A 26,709-nucleotide genomic window follows, 5' to 3' on the forward strand; every position below is an offset into this window, starting at 1 on the left:
TGATTTGTAATGTCTGCTGGAATTCAGTGCATATTTCTATGATCCTTTTCTGGATCCTGATTGTTGGCCTGAGCTTTTCGTCCACCACATCCTTAATCCTTCCAAAGATGATACTTTCTATAACCTTCCCAACCACGGACAGTCGACTCTCCAGTTTGAACAGTTGGTTAAATCTCACTTTTTTGGAAGTCTCATAATTCATCCTGTGTGCCAATCAACAGATAGGCACACAGGTAGCTACCAACGGGTAGCTTTTAAAACCTATGGAAAACTAAAACTATCAAGTTAGAAACAAAACTCTCATAATGGCATCTGAGACGTGGCAAATGACGGCTGAGGACAAACAGAAGGTGGATGAATTTCATATAGGTGCCTCAGAAGAATTTTAGGAATCTCATGGAGGCACTATATTACGAACGAAGAAAGTACAGCAAATAACCAAGACAGGACTTCTGACACAAACCATGATTTAGCACAGAAAGGTTTGGCATGGACACACACGATGACAATAGAATACCCAAAATAGCATTGAGAGCTCACCGATAGATTGAAAGACCATTCACAACATGGAAAAGAACAATAATAAAGTCCAGGTAGTTTAAAGATTTTTCTTTACTGACGGCCATAATAAAGGTAGTTTAAAAAACAAACAAGCAAATACACTGACTAGGTGTCTTATTGTTTGTGCTATGGCACCATCTTTTGGACAAGTTTGCTCACACCAGGTGCTGCAGTGCCCTTCCAGAAGTAGTATTGCTGTTTCGTCTTCTAGCCGTCCACAGCTCTAATGAATTCTTCTTTCATCACATGCGTTTCACAATATAACTAAAACAATTCTTACTTACCATGTGTGATGTCTGTAGGTGTGTTTTCCTGCTTATTTAAACGTACTATCGTGATGTAATCAAGCGAGCATTGTTAGTATCAGTTAGTATCAGCTAACACGTTTACGAGTGTCTGTGTTAGTATTACTAACTTACATTGGTATTATTTTTGTATTGTTTGTTTGAAAAATTCTTTGGTAAATTCACCAAAACACCGTGGAGTATTGAGTCTGTTTAGCTGATTGGAAAGCGAGATTCCGCAGCAAGTGGGTCCATGGCGATGACTTATGTTTTGTTTGATCAGCCGTTTTAGTGTTGTGTTACAGACAGTGTTTAGAAACTAATTAAGGTATGTACTCATTTACTCATTTTTCAACGTATATACAGTATCTGTAGCGGTGCAGCTAATATATGGAAAATCTTTATATTATTTTTATTTAGTTGGTGCGGCTTATATACCGAACAAAACGGTATGTACTCCACCAGTGTGTATTGAAATCCAGGGTTTAACTTTGTCCACATCCAGCACAGTCACATTAGTTTTCGTTAGCTTCTTATTGATCCACATACCTACTTTCCAATAAATAAACCATTATGATTGACCAATCAACTATTTACTCATAACACTGGTCAAGGTGACAGTTGCTTTCACAGCTCACCTTTTTAGGATTGCCCAACACCCGCTCTGTGACCCAATTTGTTGTGTGGTGCGGTTGCTCGGTCAGAGGTTGTATTGACCACCTGGGTGGTTGTCTCCCCAGGTTTCTTCCACACAGAACAACAAGACTTCAGATCCCTCCAACCCTCCCACCAAGGCCAGAGTGAGTCCCCGCCATCCTCTTTGCATTCACTACATTCACTCTCAACACGGTGAATTTAGGGTATTCTCCTACAGTAGTGGTTCCCAACCTTTTTTCAGTGATGTACCCCCTGTGAACATTTTTTTATTCAAGTACCCCTTAATCAGAGCAAAGCATTTTTGGTTGAAAAAAAGAGATAAAGAAGTAAAATACAGCACTATGTCATCAGTTTCAGATTTATTAAATTGTATAACAGTGCAAAATATTTGGAAAAAAATATATAAAAATAACTAAAAACTTGTTGAAAAATAAACAAGTGATTAAATTATAAATACAGATTTATACACATAGAAGTAATCATCAACTTAAAGTGCCCTCTTTGGGGTTTTGTAATAGAGATCCATCTGGATTCATGAACTTAATTCTAAACATTTCTTCACAAAAAATTAAATCAATATTTATGGAACATGTCCACAAAAAATCTAGCTGTCAACACTGAATATTGCATTGTTACATTTATTTTCACAGTTTATGAACTTACATTCATATTTTGTTGAAGCATTATTCAATAAAAATATTTATAAATTATTTTTGAATTGTTGCTATTATTTGGAATTGGTTTTTTTAAATTTCACGTACTCCTTGGCATACCTTCAAGTACCCCCAGGGGTACACGTACCCCCATTTGAGAACCACTGTCCTACAGGTGTGAATAAGAAAGTGTCAAGTCAGGGGTCTGCAAATAAGTGACTCAAAAAACATTAGCGTACAGTAAAAAAACTGGAGCAACATCCAAACACAGATATGATCCAGAAGCTATAACACCATTAAACGACAAAAAGGCTGTGGGGATGGAATGAAAAGGTAAACATTTGTATGCCTTCGTGAAATACTTGATTGTAAACATTGGTTGTTTTAGGAAGGTTGTCCAAAAAAAAAAAAATTCTGATTGATCGCGATTCTTATTTGTAATGATTCTTAATCGATTAAAACAAATATATATCGATTTAGATGTATTGTTTTTATTTTTTTTCAATCTGTCCTGTCCAGTCACTCTGACAAATCATATTGTTGATGTCAATGAACCATATCTGCTGTACAGATTTAATTTAGAAAAGACAAGTGTTGGATACTTCTTTTGTTGCCTTTTTTGTATTTGACTTTATTAGATGTTTGGGTTAAATTTTATTAAACAAAACCAGTTTTATTTTAAGTAATATAAACATATTTTGCAGCTGTTTATCTATGTTATGGAGGAATGTAGGTAACCATAGAACTGGCACCAAATGTTATTAAAAAACATATTGATTTTGAATGGAGAATTGAGTCGTTACCCCAAAGAATAGAATTGATTCGAATGATGTGGTGCCCAAAGATCTACAGGTTCTGTTCAAATGTAATCCGATATGCTGCCAATTTCCGTTACCTTAAACTCGATACCGGTAACAATTTTCCGTACTTTTCTGTGTGTTAATAATATTGTTTTTGATAATAAACTCAAATTGTTTTATTGGAACATTTAAAATGAGCCTATTAAAATAACTGCTGTCCAGTCATCATATATTGCTTTATTATCACATTTCTGATTTTCAGTTACAGTTGCAAGACCAAGACATTAGTTGGCAGGACTCATTACCTCCCTGCTTGGCACTCAGCATCAACGGTTGGAATTGGGGCTTAAATCACCAAAATGATTCCCGAGTATGGCCATCGCTGCTGCCCACTGCTCCCCTCACCTCCCAGGGGGTGATCAAGGGTAATGGGTCAAATGCAGAGAATAATTTCGCCACACCTAGTGTGTGTGTGACAATCATTGGTACTTTAACTTTAACTGAAGTGTATAGTTTTACTCTTTGTCTTTGCTGTCTAGTCTTTTGTTGCTCCCAAGAAGTGTTAATACTGTAAAGATTTTAATTTTTACGCACCAGTTGTTTGATTGTAACATGCATCTTTGTTGTAGTTTAATTAACAAACTTGGAGGTGTTGAAAGTGGTAATCAGTAGCATGTCATTAGCAAACCAAATGTATATTAGCACCAAGCGGGTGCATTTTTTGAAAAGTGGAGCCTTACTTTACTTAGTAATGCAGCATTTTTTGAGTCAGTTTCTTTTCTGGCATTGAGAATTGCAATATTACCAAGACGTAGTTTGGCTGAGTCTGCTCTCATTGATGCTGGAGTGATAGCCAAGTGCCAAAGTGCAGAAAAAGTACCGAATTTGGTACTCATAAATATTACGTCTTAAATGTTTAAGTGCTGATATTCCTCACGACTTCCAGAAGTTGCAGCATTTCTTTCGTGCATTTGTTTTTGACATTCTTTTGCATGGGTTTATTGTAACCTGTGACTGCAACATTTCTAGTTTGCAGCATTTTCCCATTGCCAAAGTTTCATAGTGTTTGTGCGTTTTTTTTAAAGTCTTGGATCATTCGTGTGTATGAGCGTGTGCAAAGCCGGCCTTCTGTATATGCAGTTCAGGAAACCACGATCCGTAGGGAGCACCATTTTGCGTGGAGAAGCACATGTCTAATGTCAATGAATGAATGACAGAGTGCTTCATATACATGTTTTTTACTACAAACGTGTTCATAGCCCCTTCCTGCTCCGTCACTGACACGAGTATAATAGCAAATTTCCATGGATTTCCTGTCCCTCCTTCGTTCCGGCCTCATAAGTCAGCATGTCTGTGTCAGGAAGGTTGTTAAATTTGTTATTTTGCGATAAAACTATCAATTCCTAAACAATTTGCCATGTAATAAACATCCATAATAAAGTATAAGGATTGTCTCACATAATAAAAAAGAGTGGAAATAAGTCTATAATGAGGGCAATGTCTCGGGCCCCCAGTTTAATCAGGGCAAGCCCTGGACGTGTGGATATTGCTCCTTGTTTGCTTGCCCCATAATTAACACTAGGATGGGTCATTTGACTAGATTTCCTTGCTTTACGGTAAAGAGAATGAATACAAAATAATAGTTTTTTTTACACTAGTTGCCCCGTATAAATTGTATACTTCAATGTCTTTTAGATGGTAGGAAATTCTAATGATGTGTCACTAACGAAAGGGATTCTTGTGTCAACTCTTTGAAGTGAGAGATCAATGGTGACTCCTGGTTTAAAATGTCATATTGACTTGGCTCTTCACATAACCTCAAGCAGGGATATTCAACTAAATTTTTCTGGGGGCCACACTTCTAGAAAAGCTAAGGACAGAGGGGCCAAACTTTTCCGTTCACTATTGGTCTTATTTTGTATATTCCGGAAAACCAGTCGACAGTAGACATTTGATTTAGGTGTTTTTATTTTGTCAGAGTTCCTCTCTTTGAAAAAAAGTGCTTGTAGTGTCCCCCCAACATCTCTCACTATGTTTTTAAACTGAACTCAGGGCCACCAGTTGAAGAGCCCAAATGATTAAAAAGAGAGGACCTAATATGGAACCTTGAGGAACAGTTTTAGTGTTGTGTTACAATCTGTCAATCCTTTCCGTGTCCGGGCCAGGTAAGGTTCCCCGTGTTGAGTCAAATTAAGCCGCAGGCTCCACTAAGTTGCAATTGCAGTTGCAAGTCCAAGGCGTTAACTAAAGAAGTTGAACAAATGACTGCATCTAAAGCAGTGGCGGAAGCTGGTCTCTCAAGAAGGAGAAGCTCAATTTCGGCCTACATCATAAAATTTGTTGGTTTATTTATACGTAAATTCTACCCTCCGTTCCTTTTTAAGAAAGTGATCTGTGACCCTGTCGTACCAAGAACGCGTCTTTTCCAGGGATTTGACAAGTGTCCTCTAAATGGCCAGCAGAGCTAGGCTGCTTAAACGGCCTTGGCCCGTGGTGTTGCGGGTGTAAGACTTCAGCCACTTTAAGGCCTACTGAAACCCACTACTACCGACCACGCGGTCTGATAGTTTATATATCAATGATGAAATCTTAACATTGCAACACGTGCCAATACGGCCGGTTTAGTTTACTAAATTGCAATTTTAGATTTCCCGCGAGGTATCCTGTTGAAAACGTCGCGGAATGATGACGCTTATGTTGACGCATGCTTGTGACGTTATTGGTTGGAGCGGACATGTTCTCCCAGCACCACTCACGGCTAAAAGTAGTCTGTTTTTATCACATAATTACACAGTATTTTGGAAACCTGTGTTGTTGAATCTTTTGCAATTTGAGACACTGGCGCCCTCCGACTTTCAGGTATGACTTTATAATCTCACAAAAACACTTTTAACACAATAAGCAGATAAGGGACTTTACAGAATAATCCTAGTAAATGTGTCTAATAACATCTTAATCGCTCCCACTGCCGTCGCCTGGAGCCGTCGCCTTTTCTTTTTTTTAGTGTTTCACTCTAACTTTCCTCATCCACAAATCTTTCATCCTCGCTCAAATTAATGGGGAAATTGTCGCTTTCTTGGTCCGAATAGCTCTTGCTGCTGGTGGCTATGATTATAAACAATGTGAGGAGCCCTACAACCCGTGACGTCACGCGCACATCGTCTGCTACTTCCGGTAAAGGCAAAGCTTTTTTATTAGCGACCAAAAGTTGCGAACATTATCGTCGATGTCCTCTACTAAATCCTTTCAGCAAAAATATGGCAATGTTGCAAAATGATCAAGTATGACACATAGAATGGACCCGCTATCCCCATTTAAATAAGAAAATCTCATTTCAGTAGGCCTTTAAACAGGAGAAGCTCCTTTCTACACCTGCATATGTAGCTCCAATATTTGCCACTAATGACAATAGTTTGTACACTTGTGTGGATTTGTGTGTATTATAAATGTATGTTTGTTGTTGAATTAAAAAAAAAACATTCAAATTATCTGCCATTAAGTGCAGCTTGCTACCAAGCTAGCTCGCTAAGTGTGTCCGCCTGTGAGTGCTTTGGGACGATAGAGGGAATCGGCAGCACCCGCTGCTCGGGAGGGATAGAAACTGCAGAGTGAAAAAAGTCAGTCTCCAACACCAGAAACAGAATCTCTATATGTCACGAGTCGTTATTAACAAAGACAATGTCGCTGAGAGGATCAGGAAAGTCTGTGATTATACTCAGAACAACAGAATAAATATTGAAAAAGGCTCCCACAGAAGTGTACAACACAAGATCGCTGATTCGTTCATTTTGCTGTCAATGAAAAAGGGAATCGGCCTTAGACAGATCATCCGATATATACAGAAGTTGAGCGTTCGGGCCAGCCGAGGCCAGGCCACTGCCCCATAGATCCCCAGAGATGCTGAGCGTCCGATGGGCGGGACAAAGCCCTGCATTTATCCAATGACTCGTCTTGTTTCCCTGCAGTGTATGAACTCTGTGGACAGCCAGCGTCTACACTGTTTAAAAAGCACCTACTTGGCACTCAGCATCAAGGGTTGGAATTGGGGGTTAATCACCTCGAATGATTCCCGGGCGCGGCACCGCTGCTGCCCACTGCTCGCCTCACCTCCCAGGGTGTGAACAAGGAGATGGGTCAAATCCAGAGGACAAATTTCGCCACACCTAATGTGTGTGTGACAATCATTGGTACTTTACTTACTTACTTACTTACTGTGAAGCAGCGGTAATGAGAGATAAGATTCTGTGTCTGAACAAAAGAGCGCATTGTAGCGCATATTTAGTCAATAACATGTACACACAACACTAAATATTTAATCACTTATTTTTTGACATTTTAGGTGAAGTTGAGCTTTCCTTGCAGTCTTAGACCAATCGCCTCTGATCTGAAGTAAACAATCTATAGCAACACCTTAGTTACTTAAATCCCATTACGATACAAATAACTGCCAAAAAGGAGAGGACTTAAAACGGTGCTTTGAGGAACGCCTCAGTTATGTAAACCACAAGTTTGGACCCCAGTGTTTATATGTTTGCTCGCATGGTCAAAATGTTTCCGCTTGTCCAAGCTCTACTATCCAACAGGAGCACTCTAGTGTTTTTAAGAGTCTGCTGTTTCCCAAGTTTTGAGCTGGGAAACGTATATTTTTATATATAAGGATTTTTGTGTTTATTGCTAACATATCATAAATTCCGGATTATAAACCGCTACTTTTTTCCAACACTTTGGACCCAGCGGCTTATAAAACGGTGCGGTTAATTTATGCATTTTGTTTTGCGCTAACATCCATAATGTTTTATGTTCAATAGTTTTCATTAAACCCAAGCAGAAGACTAATAAAGGTGTGTTATTGTTTGTGCTATGCCGCCATCTTTTGGACAAGTTCGCTCACTGCAGGTATTGCGGGTTGAAAATGTACTTCCTGTTTTAATGCTTTAAACCGGAATTAAAACCGTCCATGGCATTTCTGGTGGAAAGGATTTTATACTCATCACTACAAACATTTGTAAGTTTAACAATATAATTAAAACTTTTCTTACTTACTAAGTTGTCCCATGTGGGATGTCTGTAGCAGTATTTTCATACATTTGTGTACACGCTATCGTAATGTAATCAAGCTCGCCGCGTAAGCGTTAGCTAATATGCTAACAGGTCTACGAGTGTCTGTGATAGTATTTTTACCTTAAAACTGCATTCTCTTTGTAATGTTTCAGTTTCATAAATTCCTTATTAAATTCAGCAAAACGTCACCGTAGAGTCATTGAGTCTGTGTAGCTGATTGGAGAGCTAGCTTGTGCAGATGACTTCTGTTTTGTTTGATCGGCTGTTTTACTGCTGTGTTACAGACACCGTTTGGAAATTAAGGTATGCAAAAAAACAACACAATTTCTGCTTAAATAACTAATTTCACAACATATGTATTTTATAGTCTGGTGCTCCTACTATTTGGAAAAATATTTTTTCTTCTAAAAGTTTGTGGGTGCGGCATATATACCTGTGTGCTCTATAGTTAGGAAAATACGGTATAATCTGTTCTTTGTTCTCCTGTTTAGCAATAGTAGAAATGTGAGTCTTCTATTCACCTGTTTCATGCCCTATTGTCGTCAAACAGTCAGTGAGGACAGTCATGCATGTAAACACTCAAAAACAATGAGAACTGTCACTTGAATGTATATCAGTCTGGATTAATTAAAAGTGAGAATGTCATAAAAATAAAATTCAATACAATAAATCGGATCATCATTCAGATAAGTAGCGTCACATTGTAAATGGAGAAGCTGATACTGTAAAACTCTTTATTTTGTAACACTGTCCCTTAGTGCTGATGCTAACCACAGTTTGATTTATTTACTTGAACTGTTGGTTGCTATCTTCATTTACTTGATTTCATTACAGGAGGAAATGATGACAATAACTGTAAGTAATGATTATAGAAGAATGGTAGCACACTCACCTTATCTGCTTTTACTGGACTGTATCAAATAAAATAGCAGTTATTAAAAAGTGAATATTATTTCAGTAGGAGGTGTCAATTTTTACTGGATGTCAAGTCACTTAAAAAAGATCCCCTGATTAATGATTGTCTCAGGAGGCTCCTCTCCTCCTGTGCCCTGGCTCCTATATCCAGTAACAATTCATGGATTTGTCACTAATAAAGCTCCACAGAGTGGGTGTGGATTCTTGAAGACCTGAGATGAAGCGGTATTATCTGCTCAGACGCTTAGTGATGGTCGTTTGAGCAAACCGCAGCAAGTTCTGAATAAATCAACCAACCAACACTCCTTAATGCCTCAGTCACACGCAGGATTCTCACAGGAATGAGGCCATAAAATTCCCGGACCCACTGTTTTTCCAGTTTCATGTTCATTTCTGTTACATTTGGACATTTTTTTAGAAACTGTTTTGCTCATCCAATCCAACGGCATATTTTACATCAAAAATGTCAAGAAGTGCAGCTGGGTCTGGTAGACAATAGAAAATGCAATAAAATATGTGCGTCTAAAGTTTGCATAAAAAGCAGCAGCAATATTGCATGACTTGAATCATTTTGTGGGTTCATTTAATGACTTCTTCAAGGGAGGGATAATATTTATTCCACAGTTTAAAATGTTTTTTCTAAGTTAATAGTAAGCAAAGGTCATGCATACAAAATATGTTACTATAACAAAGGAGAAAAGTTTGACCTCCAAGAATTTGTGATATCTTGATCGCACAGATTCACGCAAATTCAACCAAAATGCGCCAGTTATGCGTGGCCTCACATGTTTGTCAGAATGCTCGCAACGTCCCTGCACATTTTGACCAATCAGCATCTTCCACTGAGGGCCACAGACTGATGAATGAAAATATGTGGGGGCCGTTTTGGTAATATTGTCCTTCAAAACAAGTACAATACATAGTTTTTTAGAAAAGACCTAGAAGATGTAATAGTGGTGGAAATTTTGTGTGAATGCTAAAGCGCAGAAGCCGAACTGAAATGCTAACAGTTAGCACACTAGCTTGATAGCGTCAAATAACAAAAATATGAGCAAAATGAGGGCTTCACGGTGGCAGAGGGTTTAGTGCGTCTGCCTCACAATACGAAGGTCCTGAGTAGTCTGGGGTTCAATCCCGGGCTCGGGATCTTTCTGCCACGCATAAAATTACAAATGTTCTGACTTGCTTTACGGCATACATACCTCCCTCCCTATTTGGTTAAAAAGACGGAACTCACTGCAAAAACCCACGAACTGTAAGAAATCTAAAAGAAGAAGAATAACAACGCATACGTGCAATTACTGCTATCATGGGCGACGCTCCAAAACAACAAAAGAAAGGAAAAGTTTTGTCTTTGGAGACAAAAAATAATAACGGACCGTCAGGAACAACATTGTCCCGACGTTTACTCGCTGGCGTGATCCCAAAGATGAGGAGGGATTTCAGACTGATGCTGGATTTGTTCCTGCTAAACTAGCAAGTACCTTTAGCTATAGGAAATTTGTGTGGTAGCAATAAATAGCCACCACACTACTTCCTTTGAAAAAAAGTCTCTTGGCGTTCTTTCTTTATTTCGGACTTGCATCATCTCCGATACATTCTTGATAGTAGCGTCATGTTTGTAGCACAATCCAAGATTACTTGATAGTGTCTGTTATTTAACATCAGTAGGGCCATTAGACACATAATATTTGTGCCAGTATTACAGTGGACACCGTCAGTTTGTCATTTGGCAAAACACTACCGCTTTGGTCCACTGGCGCTACCTAAATCAACCTAAACCGAAAGTTCTTAAGTGGGGCTTTACTTACGTTGGATCGTTTTTATTGAGTCAAATTCCTTGTTGGTGTTAAAAATTGCAACATTACCTAGACCTAGTTTGGCTGAGTCGGCAACCGGCCGTGACGTCATGCCCAACCCGATATCAAAACTGTTCGATTTTACATGAATCGATACCTGGTCGGACCGTCAGGATTTGGTCTTTGCCAAAAAAGTACCGTATTCGGTACCCATTCCTAATCATAGTGCATTACTAGTAGGGCTTTGAATCCTTGTGCACCACTCCATTCGATTTGAATCTTAGGGGGAACGATTCGAATCAGAATCGATTCACGGTTAAAAAGGATTCTCGATTAAACATTTTTAATAAATTGATTAATAACATTCCTCCATAAAATAGATAACCATTTCTATATTATTTAAAAGAAAACTGGCTTTGTAAAATAAAATTCTACTCAAACTTTTAATAAAGTCAAATACAAATAAGGCAACAAGAGAAGTATATATTGTAACAACTAATGCTAATAAACCATCTTAAATAGTTCTCATTGTTCGCCGGATTTAACAGAATGGTAATAGGTTATACACATACATACATACAGTACATACATACATACATACATACATACATACATACATACATACATACATACATATACATACATACATACATACATACGGGATAAATACAACCACATTTGATAAGTCTGCTTTCTGACTTTTATGTTCCCAAAAATGGTTTGATCATCGTCCAAGCCTTGGTATAGGATGAACACACAGGCGCCTTGAAAGCCTCTCTTTTGTTGTTCTGCTACGTCTTTAGTGTCCGCTTTCAATCTAATTTAGTCCAATTTCAAAGTACGTCCCCTCTGATCATGGCTTCAAAAACACATCATGAGTAATGAGATGTGGGAGAGGAGCTGGTGTTTCTCAGGTTTTCACTGCAAAAGGACCGCTGTAAGCAAGAAATATTTACGGTTTTATTAGTTTCCTTAGAGGGTAACATTATCACCGAACCTATGCAAGCGTCAATATACAGTATACCTTGATGTTGCAGAAAAAAGACCATGTATTTTTTTAACCGATTTCCGAACTCTAAATGGGTGAATTTTGGCAAATTAAACACCTTTCTGTTTATCGGTCTTCTAGCGATGACGTCAGAACGTGACGTCACCGAGGTAATACACCCGCCATTTTCATTTTCAAAACATTACAAACACCGGGTCTCAGCTCTGTTATTTCCCGTTTTTTCGACTATTTTTTGGAACCTTGGAGACATCATGCCTCGTCGGTGTGTTGTCGGAGTGTGTAACAACACTAACAGGGAGGGATTCATGTTGCACCACTGGCAAGAAATCTGCCGCCAGACCCCCATTGAATATGCCAGAGTGTCTGCACATTTTACTGGCGATGCTAAGGCAGACATGGCACAGAGATGTATGGATAACCTGCAGATGCATTTGCAACGATTAAGTCAACGAAATCACAAAGGTGAGTTTTGTTGATGTTGTTGACTTATGTGCTAATCAGACATATTTGGTCGCAGCGTGACTGCCAGCTAATCGATGCTAACATGCTACGCTAATCGATGCTAACATGCTATTTACGCTAGCTGTATGTACATTTGAAACTAGATACCCACATTTAATGCGAAACAAACACTTACCAATCGACATATTTAAGTTGCTCCAGTGTCACAAGATGTGAAAGTCCTGATCGTTTGGTCCGCACATTTTACTGGCGATGCTAATAAGGCAGCCATGCTATGGGGCCACTCCATTAGGTACACCCATGCTATGGCCGAATAGCGTCAATAGCTATTCGCTCAATAGCTTCAGTTTCTTCTTTAATTTTGTTTTCGTTATCTGCCTCCATACTCCGACCATCTGTTTCAATACATGCGTAATCTGTTGAATCGCTTAAGCTGCTGAAATCCAAGTCTGAATCCGAGCTAATGTCGCTATATCTTGCTGTATGACGTCACAGGGAAATGGATAGTCGCATCGCAAATAGCGAAAATCAAGAACTTTAAAGCTTTTTTTAGAGATATTCCGGGAGGAGTAAAATTTTGAAAAAAACTTCGAAAAATAAAACAAGCCACTGGGAACTGATTTTTATTGTTTTCAACCCTTTTGAAATTGTGATAATGTTCCCCTTTAAAATAAGTACGAAAACAACAACTTACTTGTTTTTGTGTATTTGAGGGCTGCATTGGCTCCAACATTTAGAAATTAAACCATGGAAACATGGCTGAGATATTTGTAAAACCACCTTGCCTTACTTCCTACTTCCTACTTCCTCCAAACGGTTTGTTTGGAATTTTCCCCATTTGTGATGTTTTTCCAACATGTGACTACATCGGATTATCCATACAGGGTAAAGATTGACCCCCAGATGTTTGCGCGAGTCCGACGCTGTAGTCAATAAACTCCTTAATTTTCTCCATACTGGCTCGTACATGCGCATGCATCTTCCACTGTTGCTATTTCTAATACATAGTAGCGTACAGTTCCAACTTGTAGCTGTCAGTAGTCTTACAATGGAAGCGCTCAAAACTACAGCATCGCTGGAAGGAAGTGTTTTAGACAACAATCTTTAGGTTATTGTATATCAGGGCTTTTCAACTAAATTGTTCTGGGGGCCACATTTACAGGAAGCTAAGGACTGTTAAAGGAAATATTTTTCCCTCATTTAGGCGAAATGGAACGCCTTAGAAGTTACTAGCTTTGTTTTGCTCAAAGAGATAAAAACAATTACCTCACCCTGATTCATACTTGTACGCTCACACATATTAGTCCCTCTAGTTTTAATGCGGTTAGAATGTACCAGGTGCAAAGAGTGAGAGTGGGCAGGTGTGTGTGTGTGTGTGTGCGTGTGTGTGTGTGTGTGTGTGTGTGTGTGTGTGTGTGTGTGTGTGTGTGTGTGTGTGTGTGTGTGTGTCCAACACGCACTCCGTGAACGAAAGTATAGGAGGCCGACCATTTTTTAGAGAAGTCTCCGGACTTAAGACAGCTTGATATCCTTTTCAGCGCTTTTGGTTTTGCTTTTGTTTGTACTTTTGTTGGGACGTAAAAAATATATATATTTTTTTTAAACTGTCTCAACCATGTCATATTGTTGATGTAGATGATCTGTATCTGCTTTACAGATTTACTTTAGAAAAGACAAGTGTTGGATACTTGTTGCCTTATTTGTATTTGACTTTAGTAAATGTTTCGGTAGATTTTTATTAAACAAAACCAGTTTTCTTTTAAGTAATTTTAAACATTTTCAGAGCTGTTTATTTCATGGAGAAATTTAGTTAATTCTAGAAGAAAACATACACACACAGACACACTCACATATCACTATTGACAATAACAAAGCAAAAACTAAACAAAACATGGCATTGGCTAAATGTCGCCTGACCGTGGGTCTTTGTTCTGGTATTCGGTAAAGCTAAAAGTTTGGTGCCAAATGGCCTCAGGCAAGGGTTGATAAGGTAGAAGTAGGTCAGATGGATGAGAAGGCACAAGGCCGTTAAGATTTTTAAAAACTAAAAATAGAACTTTAAAATCCGTCTTGAAGTGGACGGAGAGCCATTGCAGCGACTTTTGAACTGGACTCTTCCTTGCAAAAGGAGGGTCTTAATAATACTAGGAGACCAGACTTCGAAGTCTTATTTAAATTTTGGTCTATTTATTTTGTCAGTGTTACAGGAGCGCACATCTGTTTTTAAGGAGCTCCTGCAAAAAATCTACAAAGAACTGAACTCACATGCCACCAGTGGAATAATTCAAATGATGAAAAAGAGAGGACCTAAGATGGAACGTTGAAGAACACCACTAGTATAACTAAAGAAATTAAACAAATGACTACTGACTGCATCTTAAGAAGCAACAACACCTTAGTTACCTATAAATGAGAATATAACAAATAACTGCCATAAAGGAGAGGACTTAAAGGGGTGCCTTGAGAAATGCCTCTATTATGTAAATCATAAGTTTAGACCCCAGTGGTCTATGTTTGCTGGCAAGGTTAAAATGTCAATGCAAGGATCTGCCAATGTGTTTCCGCTTGTCAAAGCTCTTCTATACAACAGGAGCACTTTTGTGTTTTTTAGGATATGGCTGTAAAAATTCCAGTTGAATAGTCCTGCTGTATACTGTTTGTACAAACAGAGATATGAATAAACATAGAATAAACCAAGAAAGTTGATGCTAATTTGCCCCCCTCCATCATGTCGTTTTCCAAACATCCTGGCAGCTTTTTGCACAATCCTGTGAAGTCTCTGTGGAAGGGCATGTATGGACACACCTGTCCTGAGTCTCGTGTGCAGTATTGTGTTGCATGTGCTGTCTCACCTGTCCTCTGCTAGCTTCGCTTTACGCTGTCAGTGGAAGCGCTCTGTTGTTTAGACAATCATTTCCTTTTCCGTATGTCAGCATTCAATGTTTCCAAGCTGCCTATTTGAAGACGCACAAGGAGGTCGCCAAAACCTCGTGCATATGGTGCTTTTTCCATAACAGGTCCTGATGTAACATAAGAGGAACTTTTTGATTTGAATGACAGAAAACACTTCCATGTGTACAGTTTGTAAAGTTCTGCTGTTAACTTGAAGCTGCCTGCTGATCTGCTCTCTTCTACTGCTCTCCTCTCCTCCTGTTTCCTTCTTGGTTCTTTCTCTCCTAACATCTCTACCTGACACCAACCCCTCTCTTGCTTGCCTGTGTGTCCCCTGCCTGTCTTTAGGTTCAGATAGTGCACAAAAAGCTGGACTTCAGCCATGTCACTTCTCGCTGTGGCTCCAAGGACAATATCAAACATGTCCCTGGAGGTGGCAATGTAAGTAAAGCTGCAGTTGATGAGAGATCGGGGATGTCTAAACTGCAGCCGCGGGCCAAGTGTTCACTTTTGTCACAAGTTTAATAAGGAAACTTTAAATGACTTGCAGTATAATTTCAAATAACCGCAACTTTGTCACCATCTTGTGGACTCCAAGAGTAATTATGTGTAATGACAGCATAGCAATATTATATATGACTCAAGTCAAAAAAACTTCCCTACTCATGGTACAAGTAAACTAACACCAAAAGTCAACACACATGTTCACACAAAACACAATTTGCTCACTAAACTTTGTGGGTATGATTTAAAAAAAAACGCCCAAGCAAAACACACAATTCATTTAAATCCATTGCAATGAATAATGGGAAAAACACTCTCTCCTCACTTATTCATGTTTGCTGCATTTTAGCGGCTGGATATTTCTGATTGATTATAAAATTTTAAGGAGGTCGTCACGGAAGTAAACAGCCTTCACATACTCCTTAAGGTGCTTTTCACAAATTCCTCACAGTAAAATCTTGCAAAAGCAAAAAATACACCACCACCACCACTACCGGCTATCTTATGTTACCTTTAGTGGTTTAACACACCATATTTGTTTGACAATCGTCTACATTTTTCACAATTACAAATGTAGGCAATACAATTTTTTTACCGGTCCGGATAAAATGATTGGAGTTTACAGTGGCCACTCAGCCAATATCATCAACACATACGCGCAGAGTCGCGTGCATGCTTACAAAAACAGTACAGGAGAAGCAACAAACAGTTTGCAGTCATGTTGTTCAATGACATTTAACACTAGCAACACCGATTAAAGCTAATGCGTGTCCATGTGTTACGTATGTACGTAATTACGTCAGTACGTATGAGAAGCTGCAAGAGATTTAGGGGTCAATTGTACGGAATATGTACTGTACTGTGCAATCTACTAATGAAAGTATCAATCAATCAATCAATCAAAGTATGAGGGGCCGTCAGGGACATTATTCAGAATTACTTCTTACATACACTACTCAATCTGCTCGCACATAAACAACTGAAACATTTTTCTCTCACACACACTACTGAAACACTCTCATACACACTACTGGAACACTCGTATACACACTACTGAAATGCTCTCACATAAACAACTGAAATCTTTTTCTCTCACACATCCTACTGAAACACTCTCATAAACTACTGAAATCTTTTTCTCTTACGCACACACACACACCTGGAATTATTTTTCACTAGTATGTCTAAACTGATATCACCTGTATGTGTGTGAGCTTTTTACACATGCGTGTGGGAGCAAACAATTTTGTGTACAAGGATTTCAGCTATGTGTATGGGAGCATTTTACCAGCGTGTATAAGCAAGTTTGCATTCCGGTTCCGGTCACCCATAATGCCCGCCCTTTTTTTTTCCTTTCTTTTTTTAAGCCAAGTTGTATGTGAACAAAATGTCGACCTAACTGCCGGCAAATAGCTTAACCAAGGAAGGAGCTTTACTTCATAATTTGCAGCTTCAGCAGAGAATATAAGAACACTTTCAATGCAACAACGGTCGGGCTGCAGCCGTTGGTTGCACCCGAATGCGGCAAGACCTGAGCGGCCACACAGCGGCCACTTTCTCCTCTCGACAGCCAAGCATCCTAGAGCACACGTTCCGTTGCGAGTGTGCGCCGTAGCATTATCAAGCGCAACGTTTCAGCTCATGGGGCAAGAGGAAGAAAAGGTAATTAGACATTATTTATTTCTAAATTATTGTTTAATCCCACAAAATGTAATGCAACATGGCATTGTAGTGAGCTAAGCAGTTATTCTTGTGTGCCTCCACTACAAACAAGTTAACAACTAGTGTTTCCGCGGCTCCTAAGAGTCTGACATCTATTGCAAACTTGCCGTTTGTATTGGAGGAAGCGGAAAACGTACACTGTCAAATCAGCTAGTAATGTTTGCAGCGTTGTTGCTATGGTAACATATCGAAATGCGAGTCACGTCATGGTACGTCAGTAGCTAATCAAAGACTGATGTTAATGGATTAGATTTATTTAGCGCTTTTCTATCGCCTAGATAAGAGGTCCCCAAACTACGGCCCGCGGTCATTTTTTATTTATTATTATTTTAAATCTGTCTTTTCTAATCCATTTGCTGGTGTCCCCCGAGCCACTCAGGCAAATCATATTTTCTAAAATTGCCATTTCTCATATGACTTACAAACCCCGTTTCCAAATGAGTTGGGAAATTGTGTTAGATGTAAATATAAACGGAATACAATGATTTGCAAATAATTTTCAACCCATATTCAGTTGAATATGCTACAAAGACAACATATTTGATGTTCAAACTGATAAACATTTTTTTTTTGCAAATAATCATTAACTTTAGAATTTGATGGCAGCAACACGTGACAAAGAAGTTGGGAAAGGTGGCAATAAATACTGATAAAGTTGAGGAATGCTCATCAAACACTTATATAGAACATCCCACAGGTGTGCAGGCTAATTGGGAACAGGTGGGTGCCATGATTGGGTATAAAAACAGCTTCCATGAAATGCTAAGTAATTCACAAATAAGAATGGGGCGAGGGTCACCACTTTGTAAGCAAATTGTCGAACAGTTTTAGAACAACATTTCTCAAAGAGCTATTGCAAGGAATTTAGGGATTTTACCATCTACGGTCCGTAAAATCATCAAAAGGTTCAGAAAATCCGGAGAAATCACTGCACGTAAGCGATGATATGGACCTTTGATTTCTCAGGCGGTACTGCATCAAAAACCGACATCAGTGTGTAAAGGATATCACCACATGGGCTCAGGAACACTTCATAAAACCACTGTCAGTAACTACAGTTGGTCGCTACATCTGTAAGTGCAAGTTAAAACTCAACTATGCAAAGCCAAACCCATTTATCAACAACACCCTGAAACGCTGCCGACTTCACTGTGCCCGAGCTCATCTGAGATGGACTGATGCAAAGTGGAAAAGTGTTCTGTGGTCTGACGAGTCCACATTTCAAATTTAATTTGGAAACAGAGGACGTGGTGTCCTCGAGAACAAAGAGGAAAATAACCATTCGGATTGTTATAGGTGCAAACTTCAAAGGCCAGCATCTGTGATGGTATGGGGGTGTATTTGTGCCCAAGGCATGGGTAACTTACACATCTGTGAAGGCACCATTAATGCTGAAAGGTCCATACAGGTTTTGGAGCAACATATGTTGTCATCCAAGCAACATGTCATGAACGCCCCTGCTTATTTCAGCAAGACTATGCCAAGCCACAACAGCGCGGCTTCGTAGTAAAAGAGTGCGGGTACTTTCCTGGCCTGCCTGCAGTCCAGACCTGTCTCCCATCGAAAATGTGTGGCGCATTATGAAGCGTAAAATACGACAGCGGAGACCTCAGACTGTTGAACAACTGAAGCTCTACATAAAACGAGAATGGGAAAGAATTCCACTTTCAAAGCTTCAACAATTAGTTTCCTCAGTTCCTAAGTGTTGTTAAAAGAAAAGGTGATGTAACACAGTAGTGAACATGCCCTTTCCCAACTACTTTGGCACGTGTTGCAGCCATGAAATTCTAAGTTAATTATTATTTGCAAAAAAATATAAAAGTTTATGAGTTTGAACATCAATTATCTGGTCTTTGTAGTGCATTCAACTAAATATGGGTTGAAAAGGATTTGCAAATCATTGTATTCCGTTTATATTTACATCTAACACACTTTCCCAACTCATATGGAAACGGGGTTTGTATATTGTCTTAGCTGTTTTCATGTGATCTGATTGTTACATTTTTATTTCAGAGTTACCACACAGCTGCATGAGCATTTCAACAAGGACGGAATAACCATTCTCTGTATTCATGGAAGTTGGCTTCCAAACAACTTCTCTCCACATAAATATTTAGTTTGGGATATTCAATATTTTTCACATAGAAACATACTTAATATCCTTTTATTTATTTATTTTTTTCTCAAAAAAGACTCCTTTAGTCGTATTATTGATATACTTTAAAAATGTTCCTGTGGTCAGACAATCTTTTCAGTTTATTAGAGGGAATCTTTACCTGACCTGTTTGGAGTGTCATCTGCAGTCTTCTTCAGAAGGAACACCTGACTGCTGTGATGTGTTGCCTATCAGCTCTTCTTATAGGCCTGGCCAACCAGGCAGACTACTTGATGGTCATTGGGGGAGGAGCTATTAGGCAAGGCGTCACAGTGGTCAGGTGACCCTTCTGAAGAAGACTGCAAATGACAGTCGAAACATCCATCCATCCATTTCCACCTCTTGTCCCTTTTGAGGTCGCGGGGGGTGGGGGTGGTGCTGGAGCCTATCCAATATCTAAAAAACATATAAAAAGATAACTAATATATCCTCTTCCTCTATTTTTTTTTGACAGAAATGGATTTTCATTCAAACATAATAATTTGTTGAAAAATATATTATTGACCCTAATCCTATTGATTATAAAAGATTGATTAATCGCATTTCATTTCAGATTTATCGGCTCTTAAAGTCTTCTCTATGGGATGAACAGATGGAATAAGTTTTTCCAAGTTTAATGATTGCTAAAATAAACATATTAGTTAGTAAATGTAACAATAACACACAAGGAACACAATTAATTCTGTTAGAACTTTACCTTTTCCTCCTCTTGCCCCGATGTCCATGAGCTGCAACTTTGCGCTTGATAATGCTGCGGGCACACTCGCAACGGAACGAGTGCTCCAGGCTGCTTGGCTGTCGGGAGGAGAAAGTGGCTGCTCAGGTGTCGCTGTATGCAGGTGCAATCGAAAGCTGCAGCCCGATCGTTGTTGCATTGAAAGTGTTCTTATATTCTCAGCTGAAGCCGTCCAATTATGAAGTAGAGTTCCTGCCTCGGTTAAGCTACTTGTCGGCAGTTAGACAGACATTTTGTTCACAAACAACTTGGCTTTAAAAAATAAAAAAAAATTAAAATTCTGACAGGAACCGGAATGCGACCCCGCTTATACACACTGGTGAAATGCTCTCATACACAAAGCTGAAATCCTTGCACACATATACTTCTGAAATTGTTTTCTCTCACATGCACGTATAAAAACACAGACAGCTGAAATCCGTTTATACATACCAGTGAAAAATAATTCCAAGTGTGTCTGTGTGAGTGTGTGCTTGAGAGAAAAACATGTCAGTAGTGTTTATGAGAGTGTTTCCATAGGGTGTGTGCGAGAAAAACATTTTAGTTGTTTATGTGAGAGCATTTCAGTAGTGTATGTAAGAGTGTTTCAGTAGTGTGTATAAGAGACTTTCAGTATTGTTTGTGTATGAGAAAAAGATTTCTGTTGTTTATGTCAGAGCATTTCAGTAGTGTGTATAAGATTGTTTCAGTAGTCTGTATAAGAGTAGTATGTATAGAAGTGTTTCAGTAGTGTATATGTGAGAGAAAAATATTTCAGTTGTTTATGTAAGAGCATTTCAGTCATGTGTATAAGAGTGTTTCAGTAGTGTGTGTGACACAAAGATTTCAGTTGTTTATGTGAGAGCCTTTCAGTAGTGTGTATAATAGTGTTTCAGTAGTGTGTGTGAGAAAAAGATTTCAGTTGTTTATGTGAGAGCATTTCAGTAGTGTCTATAAGAGTGTTTCAGTAGTGTGTATAAGAGTGCTTCAGTAGTGTGTGTGTGACACAAAGATTTAAGTTGTTTATACGAGAGCATTTCACACAAAGATTTCAGTTGTTTATGTGAGAGCATTTCAGTTGTGTGTATAAGAGTGTTTCAGTAGTGTGTGTATGAGAGAAATATTTCAGTTGTTTATGTGAGAGCATTTCAGTAGTGTCTTTAAGACTGTTTCAGTAGTGTGTATAAGAGTGTTCCAGTAGTGTGTGTGCGAGGTGCGAGAAGAAGATTTCAGTTGTTTATGTGAGAGCATTTCAGTAGTGTGTATAAGAGTGTTTCCGTAGTGTGTGTGACAAAAAGATTTCAGTTGTTTATGTGAGAGCATTTCAGTAGTGTTTATAAGAGTGTTTTGGTAGTGTGTACAAGAGTGTGTCAGTAGTGTGTCAGAAAAAGATTTGGTCCTCCTGTAGCAGTTTCAAAAAGACTAATTCGCTTTCTCAAAAAACAAAAACAAAAAAGCACTTTGTGTTGTCAAAAAAAAAATCTATGTAACTGCACTTCTTATTTTCTGGACCTGACTGGGCTGAGTTTACACCAAAACAAACGCTTCGTCTGTCTCGTGCGTTAACCGTCGTGTCCTTTGCAGTCCTAATTGAAATCGCCTTGCCACTGTCAAAGGTTTGTTTCCTGTCGTTGTGGCACGATGAGTGTTTCACTGTGCTTTAGCGATGAATGTGCAAAGTGTAACATTCATCATCTTTGTAGTTTAGTATGTGTCTCTCAACTCCCACGCATGCATCTAAAAGCACGAATTCATGGTCATTGTTGATAAGTACCTTTTTTTGTGCTCTGACTTGTCTCAACTGGCAGGAAACATGCAGTAATCATGTTACTTGTGTGCATTTCTATAAATGTTTTTGTTTAAAATCTCAATTATTGCAAGCAGAATACACATATCTTGCATTAATGCTGGGCACTTCTAGATATTCCTGTTATCTGCTGCATCTCTCATTGTGTAAAAATAGTTACTTCTTGTAATTAATTTTTTTTTTAGAAATATTTATAGGCAAAGAAAAGAACCGGCTGACTTGAAATGACTTAAAAAAGAGGACATGGATACAGAGATATTTGCTAGTTGATATATAATGTCCATGTCTTTTTACACATTTACAAACACAAGATTTTACTTAATGACTGTAACTCCGTTCCACACTTTTTTCCACTGGGGGCAGCATATTGTACATTAAAATTTAAAAATGTGGATGATAACTTTCGGTATCAGGGAGTTCCGGGTTACCCTTGGGCAAGGTGTAGCACCCGAATGCCCCGCCCCATCAGGGTAACGATACCCCCCATGAAAGAGTCTAAGAGAGGATGCGTTACCCGGCCCGGAGGAAAGGAGCCAGCTTATGTGGTTCGGGCATCTCGTGCGGATGCCTCACGAGCGTCTCCCTAGGGAGGTCTTCGTTGCACGTCCCACTGGGAAGAGACCCCGCGGCAGGCCAAGGACCAGATGGGGGGATTACATCTCCTCTCTGGCCTGGGAACGCTTCGGGATTCCCCCAGGAGGAATTACAAATGTTACTCTGGATACGGAAGTCTGGGGGTGTCTGCTGGAGCTGTTGTCCCCGCGACCCGATTCCGGATTAGCGGTTGAAGACGGATGGATGAAAAATTTTGTTCATTAAAAATGCTAAAATTCGGGCTGTCAAAATTAACGAGTTAATACATGTGACTAATCACAAAAAACTCAATTAATCATACACACCCTTAAATTAATCGTGCAATTTATTTTGAGCGTACAAACTATTTAATAGGGGTGTAAAAAAATTCGCTTTTTGAATGAATCGCGATTCTTATTTGTAATGATTCTTAAACGATTAAATGTGATTAAATGTGCTCCTTGGAAAAATTTCTCTCCAAAATACAGCTGGAAAGCTCTTACCAAGTTGAGTGCAACTAAATGACATACATTCAAGTAAAACCTTTAAAAATATTTCTGGATGACATTCTGACAATAAAATTGATTTATGTGTAAATATCGGGGTCTTTTCTTAAGCTAATTTTATTCATGCAAGCGAGTAATCACCTGTGATTAATCACGATTAATCTGATTTCCAAAATGTGATTAATCCGATTAAAAACAGTTGAATATTCAACCACCATAGTTAAAACCGATTCCTTATCGTGCAGTATATGCTAAGATATAATCATAATTATAATAACATATTTTATTTATAATGTGCTTTTCATTTGACATCACATCTCAAAGTGTTGCATATTAAAATACATAAAAAATAAATAACAGAGAGAAACATTGGATAAAGGAAACACAATTTACAGATTAAAATGAGCTGGGATATCTGAACAATGGTAAATGGTAAAATGGTAAATGGGTTGTACTTGTATAGTGCTTTTCTACCCTTCTTAAGGAGCCCAAAGCGCTTTGATAGTATTTCCACATTCGCCCATTCACACACACATTCACACACTGATGGCAGGACCCAGGACCAGGGAGCAAGGGTGAAGTGTTTTGCCCAAGGACACACCAGACGTGATTAGGATGGTAGAAGGTGGGGATTGAACCAGTAACCCTCAGATTGCTGGCACAGCCACTCTACCAACTTCGCCACACCGTCCCCGACAACACATCGATAGTGTGACTTTGTATTATAGGTGACAAAGCAAGTGAGTGTGATACAGTTGTTGTATTCGTTTATGTCCAACATACATTCGATTACAATAATTACATCACATACTTACAGTTCCTCGGGGCTTCACGGTGGGAGAGGGGTTATGGGATCTTTCTGTGTGGAGTTTGCATGTTCTCCCCGTGAATGCGTGGGTTCCCTCCGGGTACTCCGGCTTCCTCCCACTTCCAAAGACATGCACCTGGGGATAGGTTGATTGGCAACACTAAATTGGCCCTAGTGTGTGAATGTGAGTGTGAATGTTGTCTGTCTATCTGTGTTGGCCCTGCGATGAGGTGGCGACTTGTCCAGGGTGTACCCCGCCTTCCGCCCGATTGCAGCTGAGATAGGCGCCAGTGCCCCCCGCGACCCCAAAAGGGAATAAGCGGTAGAAAATGGATGGATGGATGGACTTACAGTTCCTCAACACAGTATGTACGAAAAAGAGGAAGAGAAGCAGATCTTATTTGATTTAAGAAGTGTTGGATACTTCTCTTTTGCCTTATTTGTATTTGACTTTATTAAATGTTTGGGTGGAATTGTATTAAACAAAACCATTTTTTTTTTAAATATATACTATTTTATATAGTAAAATAGAAATTTATCAGAGCTATGTATCTATTTTATGGAAGAATGTAGTCAATCATCACACCCAATGTTATTAAAAAAAGTATACATTTTTTATTCGAGAATTGGTTCTGGATTGAATCGTTAGTCACGGAATCAAATCGTGCCCCTCTATTTCTTATTAATAAATAAACTGCGTTGGTTCAGAATAGGGGGGGATTGAATAAAATAAGGGCTGATATAAGGAAAGAAACCCCACTGGATACATCTTAAATGGTAAATGGGTTATACCTGTATAGTGCTTTTCTACCTTCAAGGTACTCAAAGCGCTTTGACACTATTGTCACATTCACCCATTCACACACACATTCGCACACTGATGGTGGGAGCTGCCAAACAAGGTGCTAACCATGATCCATTAAAGCAGGGGTCAGCAACTCGCAGCTCCGGAGCCGCATGCGGCTCTTTGGCAACTCTGATGCGGCTCAGCTGCACAATCGCCGCCCCCCCAGATTGTTGCGGGGAGATTCCGGAATTCATTGCCTCTCCCGGACATCACCCGGAGTCAACGTTCTCCAATTTTCACTCGGACTACAATATTAAGGGCGTGCCGTGATGATATTACTCTTAACACACTGAAAAAAATAACTCATAAGATTTACTTGAAAAAATTATTGTAAGTATTTGCATGCAAATGATTTTTAAAAAATTGAATGCTGCAATATCAAGTAACACCCTGCGATGAGGTGGCGACTTGTCCAGGGTGTACCCCGCCTTCCACTCGATTGTAGCTGAGATAGGCGCCAGCGCCCCCCGCGACCCCAAAAGGGAATAAGCGGTAGGAAAAGGATGGATGGATATCAAGTAACACTCACTTGCAGAGTATCAAGTAAATTCTACTTACTATATAACATAACAGTTGTGAAGACATTAAGTGACAGTTACTTAATTACATCCAAGTTTTAAGTTATAATTATTTAAACAAATAAGGTAAAGTCTTCTTGTTTTTCATCAGCAGGAACATCATTTTACTCAAAACTTTAAGTACATTTTATATACCATATTTCCTTGAAAAGCCCCTGGGGTGCTAATAATTTTAAAACTTATTCTCACCCATGCGCTTATTAATGACATGTAGTATAAAACTGAGTGTGATGAAGAAAAATGTAATACAAAATTATTCAGTGTCCACAGTCAGGCAGTTGGCGACCACTGTTCTACAGCAAGACAACACAGTCACTTTTACACCATGTTGTGTGCAAAGGCCACATGCGTTTCGCTCCTTATCACACAAGATTGCACTGCATACTTAGTCAACAGCCATACCTTTTACACTGACGGTTGTGATATAAACAACTTTAACGTTCGTACTAATATGCGACACACTCTGTGAAGCCACACCAAACACATTTCTGGAGAACATCGACTCTGTAACACATTATAAACGGAAGATAAGAATTACCCATAATGCCACCTTGCAGTGCTCTGAGAAGTGATTCTAAAAGTCGGAGCAGAGCCAGTCGGAGCAGAGCCAGTTGGCCAGAGCCTGTTGTGCTGTGCGCATGCGTCGTCGTGCATGCGTTTCAAAACACTAGATTTTCAGAGTAAAGTTTATGTAATATTTTTAGGTTTATGTACGTACAACTATTAAACATTTAAATAGTATGAGGAAACATAAGTAAAACTTACACTTCCCCCATAATTTGTGTATTACGTTAACAAAATGTTTAATTTTACTTAAGAAACTCTAGTTCTTACTGAATGTTAAAAATACGAAGTATAAATTATGACAGTTTCTCTGATAGAGTTTACAGCACCAAAAGGTCATTTTTTTCAGTGTATCCTCTTAAACATCATCACGCCCGCCATTCACGGGATGCTATTTGTATCCTATTGAACTTCATCACACCGCCATTCACAGAATGCTATTTACGTGCCGACCAGACTCATGCATTTCGCTGTTTCTATCGACACATGTATGAGATTGCAAGGCATACTGGGTGACACAGAGTACACTGACGGTTGTGATATAAACAACTTTAACACTCCTACTAATATGCGCCACATTGTGAACCCACACAAAAGAAGAATGACAAACACATTTCAGGAGAAAATCCTCACAGTAACACAACATAAACGCAAGATAACATATACCCAGAATCCTTTGCATCCATGACAAATCATGACTATGTTATACACTCCGCGAGCACCAAACCCCCGCCCCCTTCCCTGCGTGGTTGAGGTAGTCATGATGTGTCATGAATGCAAAGGATTCTGGGTATTCGTTTTGTTGCGTTTATGTTGTGTTACTGTGAGGATTTTCTC

The 26,709-nt window shown here is 39.1% G+C and overlaps 1 protein-coding gene across 2 annotated transcripts in view; it reads left to right on the top strand.

The window, feature by feature from the left end:
• Nucleotides 1-26,709, top strand: part of LOC133544886 (microtubule-associated protein tau-like) — a 91,803-nt gene that overhangs the window by 46,898 nt on the left and 18,196 nt on the right. The window contains exons 7-8 of one of the 2 annotated variants that reach the window (XM_061890114.1): nt 1,586-1,645; nt 15,442-15,534. In XM_061890114.1, the coding sequence (XP_061746098.1) occupies nt 1,586-1,645; nt 15,442-15,534 (153 nt within the window). The remainder of the gene's footprint in view (nt 1-1,585; nt 1,646-15,441; nt 15,535-26,709) is intronic. The other variant, XM_061890115.1, reaches the window with a different exon arrangement.

This window comes from Nerophis ophidion, linkage group LG28, assembly GCF_033978795.1.
Source record: "Nerophis ophidion isolate RoL-2023_Sa linkage group LG28, RoL_Noph_v1.0, whole genome shotgun sequence".
Lineage (NCBI taxonomy): Eukaryota > Metazoa > Chordata > Actinopteri > Syngnathiformes > Syngnathidae > Nerophis > Nerophis ophidion.